Source organism: Notechis scutatus, chromosome 7 (assembly GCF_049901735.1).
Source record: "Notechis scutatus isolate UNSWTSFEM ecotype Mainland chromosome 7, rNotScu1.2, whole genome shotgun sequence".
NCBI classification, from domain to species: domain Eukaryota; kingdom Metazoa; phylum Chordata; class Lepidosauria; order Squamata; family Elapidae; genus Notechis; species Notechis scutatus.
Window position 1 is genome coordinate 5,846,196 of NC_142015.1, and position 20,166 is coordinate 5,866,361.

Below are 20,166 nucleotides of genomic sequence, written 5' to 3' on the forward strand. Positions count from 1 at the left end.
CATGCCATGCCCACCAAGCCATGCCCACAGAATGAGTATTAAAAAGGTTGAATCCCACCACTGGTTCTTCCTCCTGTCTCCAAGGACATTCGCACACACCATTGCAACAGGAGTGGCAATGTGAATTCACAGAGGACATAGAAGTGCCCTGACGGGGAATGTGAGGCATGATTAACAATAACAGAGGGATTTAATAAAACAGTCTTATGGCATCTTAAAAACTTTATAAGATTTATTGGTGGCTTACACTTTTATGAAGATCAGATAAACCCAGTTGCTCTGCTTATTTGGCAATTATTCACGTACGTGGATTTGAGAGGGTGAACATGAGGTTACAAAGAGGCTCAATATTTAAGTACACATTGTGATTTCACTGCTAAGGTGAATGACTGCTATGTTGACTTGTGTACACAATACCCGACTGCGCTTGCTACAAGATTCTTTTTAGTGTATTTGCTAGAACAGACAAAACAGAATTATTTCCACAACATGGATAGGTAGGATTTTGTTGCATGTGTACATTTCACTGCTCTGGAATAATCTAGCTCTTCGCTGAAATATTCCTGCATTGCAGGGGAAGGGAGAACAGAGATGATATCAGCAGCACAAAATACCAATGTTGAAATGGTTTTGGAGGAGCCAACGCAATTACAGGTAGTCCTCAACTTACGACCACAATTGAGCCCAAAATTTCTGTGGCTAAACGAGACAGTTTTTAAGGGAGTTTTGTCCCATTTTACAACTTTTCTTGCCACAGTGGCCAAGGGAATCACTGTGGTTGATAAGTTAGTAACCCGGTTGTAACCTCCCATAACCTCTTACAATTTTATTTTTATTTATTTTATTTGGTTTGTCCATTGCTTACAAGATAATAGGTATAAGTAAAAACATAGTTATGAATACATGGATACATATAAGAAAAATAAAAGAAACAATTGGGCAGGGACGGTAGGCACGTTGGTGCGCTTATGCACGCCCCCTACAGACCTCTTAGGAAAGGGGTGAGGTCAATAGTAGACAGTAAGGTTAAAGTTTTTGGGGTTTGGGGAAGAAACCACAGAGTCAGATAGAGTATTCCAGACACTGACCACTCTGTTGCTGAAGTCATATTTCCTGCAATCAAGTTTGGTGGGATTAACCTTGAGTTTGTATCTATTATATATATATATATATATATATATATATATATATATATATATATATATATATATATATATATATATATATGTTTTTCAGGGTATTTGTATGTGGATCTTTGGTTATTCGGGTTTTCTCCGCGTAAGATTGGAAGTATCTAGGCAACGTTTCGATGAATTCTCATTCATCATCTTCAGGCTTCTGTCTTCAGCTCTGTGCTTCTCACTCTGGCACAGCAATAGGCTGCCCCAAATTTAAATCTGAAACCACTGTAAAAGTCTGACTCACAGACAGACACAATACAGAAGCCTGATGATGGCAGATGAGATTCTGCTGAAACGTTGCTACAACTTTAAAAGCACCACTACTATGACGTGGGAAAATACCGAACAAAGCTGAAGGATATATATATATATATATATATATATATATATATATATATATATATATATATATATATATATATATATATATATATATATATATATATATATATATATATATATGTTTTCTTAAGTTTTCGGTACTTACATGTATGGTGTTCGGCTTGGTTCGGGTATTTTCCCACGTCATTGTAGTTCTTTTAAAGTTGTAGCAACGTTTCAGCAGAATCTCATCTGCCATCATCAGGCTTCTGTATTGTGTCCGTCTGTGGGTCAGACTTTTACAGTGGTTTCAGATTTAAATTTGGGGCAGCCTATTGCTGTGCCAGAATGGTTTTTCTTCATCCTGATTGGTTGGGAGTCTTGGTCTGTGTTTATTGGTCTCGGAGTTTGCTGTGTTCTGCTTGATGGGTGTTTCTGATATCTTCTGTCTGTTTTTGGCTCTTTTTGTATCTTGATTGGCTGGCAGCATTGTGTTACTTTAATGGAGGTCTTTAGTGCAGCTTGGCTTCGGGTAAATGGACGGCTATCATTAGTTAGGAAGCTGGGTTTCATCTGGGTGCCTGGTTGGGGTGTGTTTGAGCTGGAGGTATCAGGGGGATCTGTTTGTGCCCAGGTGTTTGCCTGGCTTGTGGTGTGGAGATTTTTTTGTTTGTGAGTGCAGGCTTCCAAATGATTGACAGCCTGGTGGAATCATCTCTTCTGTTCATGCTTTCTGGTCTTTTTCAATCTCTATGGCTTCTCTGATGACTCTGTGGCTAGGGTTTTCCATAGTGGCCAGGGTTTTGGTGCCATTGAAGTTGATGCTATGACCTGTAGCTTCCATGTGTTGGACTAGTGAGGAAGTGTGTTCCAGCTTTTTGACTGCATTTTTGTGTTCATCCAGGCGGGTACTTATTCTTCTATTGGTCTGTCCAATGTATGTGGCCGGGCATGATGCACAGGGGACTTCGTATACGCCTTGGTTTTCCAGGTCAATTTTATCTTTGGGGTTGCTAAGGATGGCTGCTATTTTTCTGTCTGTTTTGAAGGCAGTCCTGATGTGATGTCTGTGTAGTACCTTACTAATTTTGTCTGTAGTACCTCTTATGTAGGGCAGGACAGCTGTTCCATAGGTCTGTTCATCTTCTGGGTCTCTATTATGTTTCAGTGTGTTTTTGTGGATCAAGCTGGTGATTTTGCTTTTGTGGAAGCCGTTGGCTGTCAGTATATATATATACACATACATACATACATACATACATACATACATACATACATACATACATACATATATACATACATATATATATATATATATATATATATTTTCTTAAGTTTTCGCGGGTACTTACATGTATGGTGTTCTTTTAAAGTTGTAGCGGTTTCAGATTTAAAAGAACTTTAAAAGAACTACAATGACGTGGGAAAATACCCAACAAGCAACACCATATAAATATATATATATATATATTTATATATATATATATATATATATATATATATTTTGTTTTCTTAAGTTTTCGCGGGTACTTACATATATATATATTATATACTAGACAACACAGTATCAACAGTAGACACCTTCACATTTCTAGGTTCTATTATATCTCAAGACCTAAAATGGACACCTAACGTCAAAAACGTCATCAAAAAAGCACAACAAAGAATGTTCTTTCTGCGTCAACTCAGAAAGCTCAAACTGCACAAGGAGCTGCTGATCCAGTTCTAGAGGGATTATTGAATCTATCATCTGCACCTCTATAACTGTCTGGTTTGGTTCTGCAACCCAACAGGACAGACACAGACTTCAGAGAATAATTAGGGCTGCGGAAAAAACAATTACTACCAACCTGCCTTCCATTGAGGACCTGTATATACTGCACGAGTCAAAAAGTGGGCTGTGAAAATATCTACAGACCCCTCACATCCCGGACATAAACTGTTTCAACTCCTACCCTCAAAACGACGCTGTAGAGCACTGCACACCAGAACAACTGGACACAAGGACAGTTTTTCCCTCAAAGCCATCACTCTGCTAAACAAATAATTCCCTCAACATTGTCCAACTATTTACAAAGTCTGCACTACTCTTACTGTTAATCTTCTTATCACTCCTTATCACCCATCCCCTCCCACTTGTGACTGTATCCTTGTTTGCTTGTATCCTTACGATTTATATTGACTGTTTCCTAGTATGATTTGATTGCTTATTGTATCCTGTGACTATCATTAAGTGTTGTACCTGATGATTCTTGACTCTTGACAAATGTATCTTTTCTTTTATGTATACTGAGAGTATTTACACCAAGACAAATTCCTTATGTATCCAATCACACTTGGCCAATAAAGAACTCTATTCTATTCTATTCTGTTCTGTTCTGTTCTGTTCTATTCTACTCTACTCTACTCTACTCTACTCTATTAAGTGGCTTCCCCATCAACCTTGTCAGAACGACACAAAAGGGGATCATGTGACCCTGAGATACACCAACGGTCATAAATATGAGTTAGTTGCTAATCATCTGAATTTTGTTCATATGATCATGGAGATACTGCAATGGTCTTAACTAAGAAAAACAGTATAAGCATATCACCATTTGCAACTTGGAAGAAAAACATCTGCAACAATGTCCTTATAACAGGCAGAAAGAGCAATCTATAATTTTTTAGCAATTTCTTTTGTTCCATCTAATATAGAATAGAACAGAACAGAATTGGAAGGGGCCTTGGAGGTCTTCTAGTCCAGCCCACTCCTCAAGCAGGAGAACCCATACCCGTGATAGCGAACCTATGGCATGTGTGCCACAGGTGGCACACAGAGCCATTTGTGTGGGCCAGCCAAACTTACCTGCACTGCGCATGCATGCACCTCCCAGCTGATTTTTGGCTCGTTTGAGGCCGTTTTCGCCCTCCCGGAGGCTTGAGGGAAGCCTCTGCAGCCTTGGGAGGCTGAAAAATGGGCCTTCTAGAAATACCGGAAGTGCCAAAACTGGCCCATTTTTCAGCCTCCCAAGGCTCCAGAGGCTTCCCTCAAGCCTCCGGGAGGGCGAAAACGTCCTCAAACGGGCCGAAAATCAGCTGGGAGGTGCATGCATGCGCAGTGCAGGTAAGGGGGCATTGCGCGTGCATGCGTAGGGGGGGTGGGGCGCATTACATGGTGGGTGCCGGCAATGTGAGTGCTTTCGGCACACCACAACAAAAAGGTTCACCATCACTGACCTCTACCATCTCAAACAAGTGACTGTCCAGTCTCTTCTTAAAAAACCTCCAGTGAGACACATATATAGAATTGTGGTTGTCAAAGCTGGCAGCCTGAAATAATTAGGCCTAAGGCCCTTAAAGGTACACATGACTTGAGACTCTAAAGTTTGCCTTCTCAAGACTGAAGCAAATGCAACATCTCAATGCTTTCTTTTCTCCCACAGTCAGGTTCCTACAAGTATATTTTTCTTCCTCCCTCAAATTTTAGGAAGAACTCACTTAGGTGTGGAAAGAATCAATCTCGCTCATTCACAATTTGAAGGATTTCGATCTTTAAAATGTTGTTTGGTTGCAGAATGGGCATATTTTATGAGGAATACCAAGGCATAAAATAAGGAGCAACTGTATTTCTTGATCTACAGGTTCTTGAACTTAGAAAATGATCTGACTTAAGGGACAGTGATTTAACTCTATTTACTCAAAAGAATTGCTGGAGATGACGGTAAGTATCCGAAATGCTGGTAACGCTTTATTCTCAGTAGAGAATAGTTTGGTCAGTTATTTTGTAGTGTTTCGTGCTCCCAGGACACATCCACAAACAGAGAGTTAATTTTTAAAGAGTTATGTTTATTCTATTAAGCTACTGGAGTTCAAATTTACTTTTACTAATGCTAAAAAGATTTGATTCAGGAACTTCTCAAGATAGGGAAGATAACCTTTTATCTGCATGATGACAAATTCACCCAGGAGGGGAGCGGGGAGAATTATATCCCCAATTATTATTTATTTGAATTTATCAATCACTCAACTCCAATGGATTCTTAATTTTAAAAAAACAAACATTAACATTTTCCTATTTTCCTGTTCAAAAAAGATTAATACGTGTACAGAAAATCTATTAGTAAGCATCGCTGATCCATTGAATCACTATTATGGTAATAGTTTTTTTTTTCCCTACATGGTTTATTCTGTTCTATCTTAGTTTTATCTTGAAACAGAATTTTATTTTCATTGTGCAAATATAAAACATTGCATTCTTATCTGTGGTTTTTTTTTTTTGGTGGGAGGGAAGCTCTACTAAAACAATTGAGTTATACTGACCTTTTGGATGATTTATGTTGGACAAATGTTTATTTTATTTTTTATTTTTCTCCTGTTTTTCCATGTACATTATGATGATTGCTGAGCTAGACAACATTTTGACAACATTTTGGTGAGGCACCAATTCTAGAGATGAGAGAAGGCCGACTCCGCTGGTATGGACCAGTGGTGAGATTCAAACATTTTTACTACTGGTTCTGTGGGTGTGGCTTGGTAGGCATGGCAGGGGAAGGATACTGTAAAATCTCCATTCCCATGCCACTCCAGTGGAAGGTTACTGCAAAATCCCATTTCCTGGGAAGGGAGAGGAAAATGATTTATATTAAAATTCTGCTGGAGGAGACTGCTTGGAGTTTATAAGATCAGAGATTAAACTGTAATAAGACTTCTAAGAAATCATTTTGGAATTGTGTAATTGAACTCTACCCCAGGAAGAGAAAGTATTAAAAGAAGAAAGTGCTAAATGAAACAGTTTGGGTTGATTTGGATTGCTTGATGACTTTGGAACTTTTGCAAACTATTTTTTGAAAGTCTAAAAACACTTGGATTGTTTAAAAAAATAAAAATAAAACAATGGCATTATCTGTGGAAGATTTGAAAATGGAATTTAAAAAGCTAAAAGAGGAACAAGAAGGCAAGGGCTCTTTTGGATCTGTTTTCCACTTCTTAGAAATGGCGATTTCTACCTATCAGGAAATACAGCAATCAGAAAGCTGGGATGAAGAAGGAGAAGCCATCTTTAATGGACAAACTATTTTAGTTGATGAAGAAAAGGGAAAAGGCAGAAAGAAAATGGAGAATTCAAGATTTAAAAGAACAACCAAGAAAGGGAAAAATAAGGTGAAAAATCGATATAATGTCAGAAAGCAACAGAAAAGAGAAATACAACAGAGAGGGGAGACTAAAAGGGTGGAGATTGAGAGATGGGGGGGTGGGGGGTAAAAAGATTAGATTTGACAAGAAAGGAAGGGAAAAAGGAAAAAGAAGTTATAAAGGCTTAAAACAAGATGCTAAAAACAGGGGTTTTTTTTAGAGATAAAGGGTAAAATACGATTTAAAGAGATTCTGCAAAAGTACACAAGATTGTATTGTAGTATTTGTATTTGAAATAGAGTTAGAAAACTGGAATATTATATGTGTTAATAGAATATTGTAGGGAATGTGTAAAATATCTAAGATTTAATAATACCTAATATCTATGTGTAAAATATCTAAGATTTAATAATAGAGTTTAACTAATAAATTTGTTATGGAACATTGTTTTTACTATATTATAAGCTTATTATGTTTTTTTTTTTACTTTAAAATGTTATTTAGAATGTACTAAGCAGAATCAGAATGGAAATTATGTAGTATTTTAAGTGTTAAATTGGGGGAAAGATAGAAAGGCGTCATACTTCAACCACTGATTACAGGAAAAATTTTGTATTAAAGAGAAAAGATAAATAGACAATTGAAAAAGAATGGACAAAAGATACAAGTATAATGATTTAAATTGAGATGAAGTAAATAAAATAGAATTAAGAGAGTGAAGAGAGGGGAGAAGACATATAGAAAGTATAGAATGTTAAATAAGATTGAAATAATATATAAGTGTCTGTACAAAAAGATGTAACCTGGGGTTAAGCCGCTTTCTAAAAAGAAGTTTTATGTTTTCATGTTACATGTTTTGTTTTTTTATGTTTGCTTATTGAGAATTAAGATTGTTGGATGAGAACATATGAAATTGTAAATAAGATAGATGAAAGTATAAGTTTAATGAATAAAATTGAATAGAAGTAAAGGGAAAAATAGTGAGAAATTGGAAAAAGAGTAATAAGATATGAAGTTGAATATATAAGATGCATATTAAATTGTGTTTGTATGGAAATGGGATAATTTGGAACTATGCTGTACTTAAATGTGTTTTATTTGCTTTCTTAAAAGATGTTCTATGTTCTTACGTTTTATGTTTTGTTGGTTTGTGTATTGTTTTTGAAAATTAATAAAATTTGTTTTTTTTTTAAAAAAAAGATACTGTAATGTCCACAAGGCTGGGGGTTTCAAAACGTCTTTGCTTCCTGCAAAGAACGTCTGATTCACAGCTGGCTTTTACCTTCTTGAAGGAGGGGCCATTACCTTGCAGCCTTACTCCCGAGTCGCCCCCATGCTGTTGCAGCTGCTCTTTCCTGCGAGCAACCCTGCATGCACGCGCACTTGGCACAGGCTCCTCGGGCACCTCCTCATCGCTGCTGGCAGCCCCCACAATCTCTGAAGGTAGCAATCCACTTCCTAATGGTCCTGGCCCCTCACCTGAGTCCTCGCTCTCCTCAGCCATCCATACCTGCTGCTAACCACAACATACAGATAGTCCTTGACTTAGAAGTTTCTTTAGGGATTGCTTGAAGTTACAACGGCACTGAAAAAAAATGCCATGATCTATTTTTCATACCTACAACTGTTGTAGCAACCCCACAGTCACGTGATCAACATTCAGTCCCTTGGCAACTGACTGTGACCCCCTTTTGTAACCTTCTGACAAGCAAAGCCAATGGAGGAAGCCAGATTCACTTAACAACCATGTTACTAACTTCTCAACTGCAGTGATTCACTTAGCAACTGGGGCAAGAAAGATCATCAAAACTCACTTCACAGCTGTCTCACTTAGCAACAGGAACTTTGTGTTCGTAGATCGAGGACTACTGGTAATCCTGTAATTCATACAGACAAGATTGAAACAGCAGAAGTATCCAAGCAATAAACTATATTTTATTCCCATGCCCAGGAATGATGAAACCCGTAGAAATGCATGTTTCTACACAGGAGGAATTCTGCTTAGACAGTCTACCATATGTAAACTGAGCTTTCCATCCCGACCACCAAGCATGGACAAAACCAATTATGTTACATATATTCTTCCTACCAGGCTCCACGGAGCCCTAGGAGACACTGCTTTAAAGTATATCTGGATGGTACCCTCCACCTGTGAGAGATTTACAAATAGATCCATCCAATGACAAAGCTGTTGTCCTTTTTGAGATGTTCCTTCAAACAGCAACATACGAGCATTGCTAATTTTGGGAGAAAGAACTTAGAATCAAAGAACCATAGGATTGGAAAAGGATGCAAATGACCAGCTGTCTTGCAAGGAATATAAATCCTTCCATTCCCCACCATCCAGTCAGAGCTGAAGAAGCTTCTTGGATGAGAAGCGAAACGCCGTCAAAGAAAAAACAAGAAAGTCCAGTTACTCCCTGAAAAAGCACCTTTGGGACATAGGATTGGAAGGGACCCCAGAAGTGTTCTAGTCAAACCCCTGGCCTGTGGAACATCACCAGTCTATGACCTGCTGGGAACTAGCCCTCACGAGCAAATGAAGCCTCATTGGCATACACACGAGATCCAGACATCACAAAATATGGCTAAATTCGACATTATATTTGTCTGTGAAACATGGCTCAATGCATCTCTCCCTGACTCCATTACCACAGTAAGAGACTATCATGTTTACCGATCAGATCGTGAAATTCGTAGAGGAGGTGGTGTTGCTATCTTCTATAAAAAGTCCTTACATCTAAAAAATATCCAAGTTACTCAGGAGCTTGCTCTTCCTGAGACCATCATCTGTGAACTATCCTTAAATATCACAATTCAATTCTTACTATGTTACAGAGCACCTGATTATGACATCGAACATGTAAACAAGCTAAATACATTACTAACATGGGCTGCATCCTGCCCATACCCTTTTATCTTTCTTGGTGATTTCAATCTACCTCATATTGACTGGACCCTAAATGATTGTACAACTAAAATCATACACACAACCTTCTACAATGCTATTACAAATCTGGGACTGGAACAACTAGTAACCAACAACACTAGACTAAACAACTGCCTCGATCTCATCTTCTGCAATAGTTTGAATTTAATTTACGGAATACAAACTAAAGAACCCTTTTCCAGCAGTGACCACAATATGATTGACTTTTGTCTCAACATACGCCCACACAAAAATCACCACAATGATGTAATTCCCAATTGTAACTTCAAAAAAGGCAACTATGATCTTATAGACAACGATCTCTCATCCCTTGATTGGCAATCTCTATTCACTGGATGCAATACTGTTGAAGACCATTACAACATATTTTTACTTGAAGTCAAAAGAGTCATCAAACTATATGTACCAACAACAACTCCCAAAACAAAACAAAAAAGCAGATTACCCATAACAATAAGGAAACTTCAATCCAAAAAGAGATCGCTCTGGCGGAAAAACAAATCTGGTCACGTTGCCAATTTCAAAAGCCAATACAAAAATTTATGCCACCAGATAAAGACCGAATGCATCAATTATCACATTAAACAAGAGGAAAACCTTCTAAGCACCAATTCCACCCGTGCTTTTTACAATTTTGTAAACAACAAACTAAAAGACTCAACGTCTATCCCACCCTTGATAGGACCTGATGGTAAAGACTGCAACGACGACACCATTAAAGCCAACATCTTTAACACATTCTTCGGCTCAGTATTTGTAAACAGCAATGGATCATGCCCAGTATTTCCTAGCCGTACCACAGATAACAACAATGATCTAATACATATCGATTTTACAGAAGACAATGTTGAAAAAGCACTATGCAATCTAAAACCATCTCTATCTATTGGACCGGATGGAATATGTGCCTACTTCTTAAAAAAGCTATCCACTGCCATAGCCAAACCTCTAAGCATAATCTTTGAAAAATCTTTCAGGACCAGCTCCTTGCCTAACCTATGGTCACAAGCCACAGTCATCCCCATCTTCAAAAAGGGAGACCCAAGCCTAGTTGAAAATTACAGACCAATCTCCTTATGCTGCGTCACCTGTAAAGTCATGGAATCAATTATTAACCAATCCATCATCCTCCACTTAGAGACAAACAACCTACTCTCCAATAAACAATTTGGTTTCAGAAAAAAACTATCCTGTAATCTGCAACTCTTACACTGCAAAAACATATGGACGACACAACTCGACCAGGGCAAAGCAATAGACGCAATCTACATAGACTTCTGTAAAGCCTTTGATTCAGTGGTACACGACAAACTACTCCTAAAAATAAAATCCTATGGTATCTCTGGACAACTGAATAACTGGATAGAAGCATTCCTGGCAAACAGACAACAAATGGTCAAAATTGGGAGCGTCCTATCAAATTCTGTACCTGTCAACAGTGGTGTCCCCCAAGGCAGTGTTCTAGGACCAACTCTCTTCATACTCTACATAAATGACCTCTGTGATCATATCAAGAGCAACTGCATTCTCTTCGCTGACGATGTAAAGCTATTCAACACCACAGACAATACTGCTACCCTACAAAAAGATCTTGACTATGTATCAGAGTGGTCAAACAAATGGCAACTTCAAATCTCAACAAATAAATGCTCTGTCTTACATATTGGCAAAAAAAATCAGAAAATAAAATACAAGCTGAATAGTCAAGATCTTGTTGATGACTCAAGCTCTGTAAAGGACCTTGGAATACTCACCTCTAATGATCTAAGTGCTAGAGCCCACTGCAACTACATAGCCAAAAGGCATTAAGAGTTGTTAACCTAATCCTACGTAGCTTTTTCTCTGGTAATATCACAATACTAACCAGAGCATACAAAACATTTGCTAGACCAATACTCAAATACAGTTCATCAGTCTGGAACCCACATTACGTATCTGATATTAACACAATTGAGAAAGTCCAGAAATATTTCACAAGAAGAGTTCTCCACTCCTCTACTTGTTGTAGAATACCTTATGCCACCAGACTTGAAATTCTAGAACTAGAAAACCTTGAATTACGCCGTCTTCGGTCTGATTTAAGCATGGTATATAAAATCATACATTGCAATGTCCTACCTGTCAATGAATACTTCAGCTTCAACCATAACAACACAAGAGCACACAATAGATACAAACTCAAAGTTAACCGCACCAAACTTGATTGCAGGAAATACGACTTCAGCAATAGAGTGGTCAATGTCTGGAATACTCTACCCGACTCTGTAGTTTCTTCCCCAAACCCCAAAAACTTTAACCTTAGACTGTCTACTATTGACCTCACCCCTTTCCTAAGAGGTCTGTAGGGGGCGTGCATAAGCGCACCAACGTGCCTACCGTCCCTGTCCTATTGTTTCTCTTATTCTTTTTTTATTTTTCTTATATGTACCCATTTCATGTATTCACAACTATGTATACACTTATCCTTATTATCTTGTAAACAATTGGCAAATCAAATAAATAAATAAATAAAATAAATAAAAAACAACAACTACCACCCCTCGGTCCATGAAAAAAACCCACCTTCCACAGAACCGGTCCCTGGTGCCCAAAGAGTTGGATGGTGCAGTTCTAGTCCAATCTACTACCCAAGTCAAGAATCCAACCAAACACTGTTGTACCTTTGCTTGATATCCTCCAGTGATGGGGCACCCATAACTCCAGGAGGCAGGAAGTTAACAGATTTCATAACTGCCTGGTTTGGTTCTGCAACCCAACAGGAGAGACACAGACGCCAGAGAGGAATTAGGACTGCAGAAAAAGACAATGGCTACCAACCTGCCTTCAATCAAGGACCTGTATACTGCACGAGTCAAAAAGAGGGCTGTGAAAATATCTACAGACCCCTCACATCCCAGACATAAACTGTTTCAACTCCTACCCTCAAAACGACGTTACAGAGCACTGCACACCAGAACAGCTAGACACAAGGACAGTTTTTTCCAGAACGCCATCACTCTGCTAAACAACTAATTCCCTCAACACTGTCCCACTATTTACAAAGTCTGCACTACTATTACTTTTAATCTTCTCATCACTCCTTATTGCCCATCCCCTCCCACTTGTGACTGTATGACTGTAACTTTGTCACTTGTATCCTAATGATTTATATTGACTGTTTTTTAATATGATTTGATAGTTTGGATCTATTTCTGCAAAGCTTCCATCCATTGCTCAGGAATGGGCAACAGTTCCATCTCAAGTGTGAGATACTCTACAGGACTGTGTGTTTTTGCAATAGGCCCCATGCAGGGACACCAAGATTTTCTAAGCAGGAACAGAAAGTTGGTGAAAAGCACCTCTGTGGAAGGCAGCTGTCTCATGCATTCCAGCTCTTCTCTTTCATTTCTGCTCCTTCTGACTTTCCTCCCAGGCAGCTGGTGCTTCTCGGTTAGTTACGGCCCAGGCAGGCTGGCAAGTTACCCATTCAACCGTGCCAAGAGAAGCATAGAACAATACACAGTGTCATGTAGATGGGGATGATTGCCAACAGCAGCCAGCATTCCCAGCCAGCTTCTCCTGAGTGAGTGGCAGCTGGATTGGGTGGCCCTGTGGTTTCTCTTCATCATCTGTTGACGATTAGGGTGAATATGAACTTTCTGAGCTGTGTAGCCTGAAATACCAGTACCAATTCTGTCCTTCTGGTTTCTTGGTTTTGTTAACCAAGTTAGTTGGCTTCCGAAGTCATTTTTGAACGCAATGAACTTTGAATTTGATCCCACCAGCTTAATATTTGCAGAATGCTGACTAATATTGATGACAAGTTAATTCATATTTTCTAGATCCATGTGGGCTGCTTAGTTGGCATGACCAAGCAGCCAATTTTTTCATCTCTTCCTTGGCAACATGCTGGCTCCTGGGATAAATAATCATTTTTTGTTTCTGCTGCTTTCCAGCCTGGGCATTTGCTTGTGGCTGTAGAGACAGTTCATGATGGCATTCAGCATAAAAGAAGCAATTGACAATAGCTATGAAAAGTGGTCCGATTCAATTTTTTTTACTACTGGTTCTGTGGGTGTGGATTGGTGGGCATTGCATGGCTTGGTGGGCGTGGCAGGGGAAGGATACTGCAAAATCCCCATTCCCTCCCCACCCCACTAACCTGCTTTCCAGCTCCATTCTCCTGTGCAGGGAAACCAAAGAAGACCCAGCTGGGACTCAACGGGAGGCAGTGAATAGATGGGGGCGGGGCCAGTCAGAGGTGGTATTTGCTGGTTCTCCTAACTACTCAAAATTTCCACTATTGGCTCTCCAGAACTGGTCAGAACCTGCTGAATACCACCTCTGTTCCTAACCCTAACTCCATCTTATTGATATCACAATGTGCTCCTAAACATTTTTACCCGAATTATGATGAGATCTGCACTGATTGAAAAGTTAAAAAGCTCCATGCTTAGAATCTTTGGAATGAGGCAGTTTATAAATCTAATTGATACATATGCATATAAAACCATGACAACTCAAGACAGACAAACCGAGACAAGTTTAGACTTATAAGGGCTTAGAGCTCAACGTGTTTCAGAATGATTTACATTTTTCTTTACATTATTTCAGTAGGTAACATGAACTGCAAATTCCTTTCCCTACTTCTGTGATGACAGAGAAGACTACCTCACCTGCCGTTGACAGCCAGGTGGACTCTAATAGTCTAGACAGATGCTAGGCCGTTCAGCAAGGGCTGAATTATAGATATACTTTCATTCCATCCTATAATATACTAATATTACAGTATTCTTTAGTTTGGAGGGGTACAGATTACTAGCAGGGGTTCCAACCCAATTTAGACGTTGTTGTGGTTAGCCGGCAGCAGGTGCAGACGGCTGAGGAGAGCGAGGACTCAAATGAGGGGCCAGGACCATTAGGGAATGGACTGCTGCCTTCAGAGATTGTGGGAGCTGGCAGCAGCGATGAGGAGGTTCCTGAGGAGCCTGTGCCAAGTGCGCATGCGTGCAAGATTGCTCATAGGAAAGAGCAGCTACAACAGCAAAGATGACTCAAGAGTAAGGCTGCAAGGTGATGGCCCCTCCTTCAAGAAGATAAAAGCCAGCTGTGAAACGAACGTTCTTTGCAGAAGGCAAAGACGTTTTGAAACTCCAGCCTCATGGAATTCCAGTATTCTGAGTTTGTATTTGGAGATTCTTGTATTACAAATTATTTCTTGTCTCTTATCTTTTGGCAAGTCTCACACAGTTTGGCAAGGCTTGTACTTATCACAGCTAATTATTTTGTAGAAGCATTACAAGGTTTCTGTTCTTTTTGGATTGTGTTTGATTTGTTGGAAAAAGGCATGGGCCAGAATGCTTGTTTGGAAGACTAATATAGCTATCGTTGTCCAGAGCATGACTTAACATCAGAAATCAATGCAAGATCAATTTGATAACTTTACGTCCTTGTAACATGGGTGGAACTTGAAGAAGTCTTCACTCACTTCTGGCTTGATCAATGAGGAAATATCACAAAGATCGGTTTTGCAAGTTTTCCCTTTGAGCTATGGGGAGGTTACGTCCTAGGAGCAGGGTGCCTATTCCTCAGAGTTGGCCGTCCTTCTTGAAGCCAAAACTGCCATCATGTTATCAATCTTTCAGCCCTATCAATTGATCTAAGGGACAGTTTCTTTGTTTCCCTTTTCAGTGGCCTGTTATGTTTTCTCACCAGGAAAATTAGCACAGGGAAGAAATGCCAAGAGACAGTGTGTGTGTATGTGTGTGTGTGTGTGAACACTAGCCAGAGAACCATTTCTTCAACTCTGCATGTGCCAGGTGCAGAGAATGCCAATGTTATTGTACACCCCCCAGAGGGCCTCTCTAAGTTCAAATATATGAAAAATACATGCAAACATGCATACATACATGCATACATGCATCTACTCAACTGGCAGCAAGTTGAGGGCTGTGTAAATACGTTTGTGAGTATTTGATGGGCTTATGGAATGCCCTTATTTTCAATATACAACCTACAGCAGACCTGGGCATTTTATGCCCAACCTTACCCCAGGCCACATCCAGCTTTTTGGCTGTCCCTGTCCAGCTCACGTGAGGTCAATTGGAAATTAGAAATCAAATGTAAATAAGATGTAACATACGTTCTTGCCAGTAGCAGCTAATCAACACTGTTCAATTTACTGCTTTTTATAAAGTGATCAAATTAATTTTGAGCAGAATTAAGTTCAGCCTATTGGTCTGGCACTCCACAACAGATCTCGGTTTTTCATGAGGCCCCTTGAGAAAATTAATTGCCCACCCTGATCTACAGAAAGAAAGTTGGGGGGAAAAATCAGGTGAGGGATAAATTGTTATCAGGAAGCAACCTTTGTGATCGGTAGGAATTGAAAACGATGTGATAGCACACAATCAATCAATCAATCTGTCTTTAGTAAGTAGAAACAACGAGAGTTCATACAATACTTTATTACTGCAGGCATTTTTTGCTTATTCTTAATTTAAAATTTTATTTTATTTTAAAAAAACTTTTTTAGTATTTTTCATGGTCAAAAGAAATATAGAAAGCCCACTGAAATAGCAGAAATGTTAATAAGGCTTGTGCCTCAAACCAAAATATGGTTTGTTGCATTCAGTGTTTGTAACAAATCAAAACAAATTTGCTGGGAATTTGTTTTCTTTAAAATTATTCTGCTTTTTTTGCCAACTCAAATGAAATGTATACCATTTGGAGTACAATACAGTGGAAACTCGGGTCGCGAATGCTCCTGTTTGCAACCAAATCAGGTGGTGAACAAAAAATCCACCTGATTTTTGAATCGGGTCAATATTCAAAAATCAAGTGGTGAACAAAATCGGTGCGAAAAGATCCCCTTTCCTCACTGATTGCCACCATATTTTGGGAGGTTTTTTTTTTGTCCGTGCATGTGCAGACAGTCAAATCGGGTTGCGGCCAAAATCCTGGAATGGATTATGATTGTGACCCGAGACGCTACTGTACACCAGTCAAAACCACACCTTTGTTGTTGTTAGTCACGAAGTCATGCCCAACCCATCACGACTTCATGGACAATGTTCCTCCAGGCCTTCCTGTTTTCTTCCATTCCCCAGAGTCCATTTAAGCTCACGTCTACTGCTTCAGGGACTCCATCCATCCACCTCCTTCTCTGCCGTCCCCTTCCTCTTCTTTCGCCCTCAATTGTTCCTAGCATTAGGCTCTTCTTCAGTGAGTCCTTCCTTTTCATCAGGTGGCCAAAGTCTTTGAGTTTCCTCTTCAGGATCTGGCCTTCTAAAGAGCAGTCAGGGCTGATCTTCTCTAGGACTGACCGGTTGGATCGCCTTGCAGTCCAAGGGACTCTCATGAGTCTTCCCCAGCATCAGAGTTCAAAGACCTCCATTCTTTGGCGCTCAGCCTTCCTTATGGTCCAACTTTCACAGCCATACATTGCAGCTGGGAAAACCACAGCCTGATTGATCACAATGAAGCCATTTTAAATTTCTGCCCAAAAGTGTGCGGGCTGATTGCCTACATGTTCCTTTTTAATTATATTCAACTAAAAGAGACAACAGCCTTGGGAACATTGAGTGAAGTAATCAGATCTTGAATGATTTTGACATTACAACTGGGAAAACCACATTATACAGCTTGTTTAATTTTTTTAAAATGCTAATCAATACTTGGTTAATCAGGGTACGGGGAGAACTGTAAGGACTGGTGGGGAAGGAAAAAGATTTTTTTTTAAAAAAAAAAAGATGAACTTTCCACAATTTGATACCCGGCAGATGTGCTATGTTAATGGTCATCCTGGCTAAAACTTGGGAGACTTAAAATCCCACCGTATCTGGAGGACACAAGGTTAGAAAGGGCTGTTCTAGATCTCCAGGAAGAGCAAAGCAATGACTGTGAACCATCGCTGGAGGAATTCAGCCTGGAAAACGCAGAGAGAGATTTACAGCAGTTAAAGATATTAACCAAACTGGCTGCCCAACAGATTGGCACGATTCGAATCCAAATTAAGTGTCATTTTAAAAGATGGGTTTGGTCTTGCCAAATACTGCTGTAAATTAAATGCAACTACTTGGCAGGGGGAGGGTGCCTACTCAGAAGCCAAGGAAAGAGAGGCAGGGAAGCCAACTTTTCCAGTGTAACTTTGATGGGCCCAAAGAAATGCCCCTGTCCAGAGAGATGGATGCTACAGGAGGCAAACAACTTAGACTGGACCAGGTTTTTCCAGTGATAGAGCCCACAGATGGGCTGAATCAGTCATTGTTTAATTACTGGGCTTATCATCTGGAAGGTTGGCAGTTCAAGACCTGGGTACCATATGATGGGGTGAGCTCCTGTTACTTGCCCTAGCTCCTGCCCACCTACACGCAAATGCAAGTAGATAAATAGGTACCACTTTGGTGGGAAGGCAATAGCCTTCCCTGCACCTCAGTGTATAGTCATGCTGGTCACATGGCTACAGAATGGAAGCATATTCGGACAACACTGGCTCCCTTGGCTAAGAAATGGAGATGACAGTGTATATATATATATGTATATATATGAGATTCTGCTAAACGTATAACTATATACAATATATATATACATATATATATATATATATATATATATATATATATATATATATATATATATATATATATATATATATATATATATATATATATATATATATATATATATATATTAAAGATCAAGTTAATGAAACTGAAGCTTTTCTTTTAGGTAGGATTTGGACAAGTCAATTGAAAAACAATTTGGGATGCTTTCTACGAGCTAATATAATAAAAGATGTTAACAGAGGGATTTGAAGAATAGTGTAATGTTTAGTTCAACCTGTTGGCTGCTTTTTCTTCTTGGATAGATAGATAAATAGATGATAAATGACAGACAGATAGATGATAGATAGATAGAAGATAGATAGATGATAGAGATAGATGACACACAGATGATAGATGGATAGAAGATTGATAGATGATAAATGATATAGATAACAGACAAATGATAGATAGATAAATAGATGACAGACAGATGATAGATAGAAGATAGATGATAGAAGACAAGACAGATGATAGATAGAAGATAGATAGATGACAGATGATAGATAGAAGATAGATAGATAGATAGATGATAGAGATAAATGACAGACAGATGATAGATAGATAGAAGATAGATAGATGATAAAGATAGAAGACAAGACAGATGATAGATATATAGAAGATAGATGATAGAGATAGAAGACAAGACAGATGATAGATAGAAGATAGATAGATGATAAAGATAAATGACAGATGATAGATAGAAGATAGATAGATGATAGAGATAGAAGACAAGACAGATGATAGATAGATAGAAGATAGATGATAGAGATAGAAGACAACAGATGATAGATAGAAGATAGATAGATGATAGAGATAGCAGACAGATGATAGATAGATAGAAGATAGATAGATGATAAAGATAGAAGACAAGACAGATGATAGATATATAGAAGATAGATGATAGAGATAGAAGACAAGACAGATGATAGATAGAAGATAGATAGATGATAAAGATAAATGACAGATGATAGATAGAAGATAGATAGATGATAGAGATAGAAGACAAGACAGATGATAGATAGATAGAAGATAGATGATAGAGATAGAAGACAACAGATGATAGATAGAAGATAGATAGGTGATAGAGATAGCAGACAGATGATAGATAGATAGAAGATAGATAGATGATAAAGATAGAAGACAAGACAGATGATAGATAAATAGAAGATAGATGATAGAGATAAATGACAGATGATAGATAGAAGATAGATAGATGATAGAGATAGCAGACAGATGATAGATAGATAGATAGAAAGATATGCAAAAGAGAAGGAGAATTTATTGTTTTTTCTTTTCTTTCAGCATTCAGCCAGGGTGAATCCTACATGTTAAATGTTAAATTTAATTGACCACTTTTTCCTCCTTTTTTGTACACTATTTTTGTTGTTGTTAGAGTTGAATGTTCTATATTTTATTCTCTAGGATAAAACAATCAATTTATTTATTTATTTATTTTAAAAGAAAGAAATGGAGATGAGCACCCACCCTTCAGAGTTGGACACACCTGGACAGGAGAGAAACCTTTATGTTTTTTTTTAAAAAAACTAGAAAAGCGGCCTCAGAGTTTCCCTGAACCTGAGATTAAAGAAAAGAAGGATCTGACACAACCTGATGCCGATGGTCCTTCGTTTAGCAACCATGCAAAGCTACGATGGCACTGAAAAAAGTGGTCCTTGCGCTTACAATCCATACAGCACCCCCACGCTCATGTGATCAAAATTTGGGTGCTTGCATGTATGAATTTGCAGCATCCGGGGATCATTTATTTATTTATTATTTATTTATTTATTTATTTATTTATTTATTTATTTATTTATTTATTTATTTATTTATTTATTTATTTATTTATTTATTTATTTATTTATTTATTTATTTATTTATTTATTTATTTATTTATTTATTTATTTATTTATTTATTTATTTGATTTGCCAATTGTTTACAAGATAATAAGTATAAGTGTATACATAGTTGTGAATACATGAAATGGGTACATATAAGAAAAATAAAAGAATA

General features: G+C 38.4%; 1 protein-coding gene across 2 annotated transcripts in view; it reads right to left on the reverse strand.

The window, feature by feature from the left end:
• Nucleotides 1–20,166, reverse strand: part of BMP1 (bone morphogenetic protein 1) — a 199,930-nt gene that overhangs the window by 97,939 nt on the left and 81,825 nt on the right. Inside the window, exon 1 of one of the 2 annotated variants that reach the window (XM_087969609.1) lies at nucleotides 12,906–12,980. The exons of the other annotated variant lie outside the window; for it this stretch is intronic. Coding sequence (XP_087825735.1) covers nucleotides 12,906–12,933 — 28 coding nt within the window. The 5' untranslated portion in view covers nucleotides 12,934–12,980. Of the gene's footprint in view, nucleotides 1–12,905; nucleotides 12,981–20,166 lie in introns of those variants that run through there. 2 annotated transcript variants of the gene reach the window in all.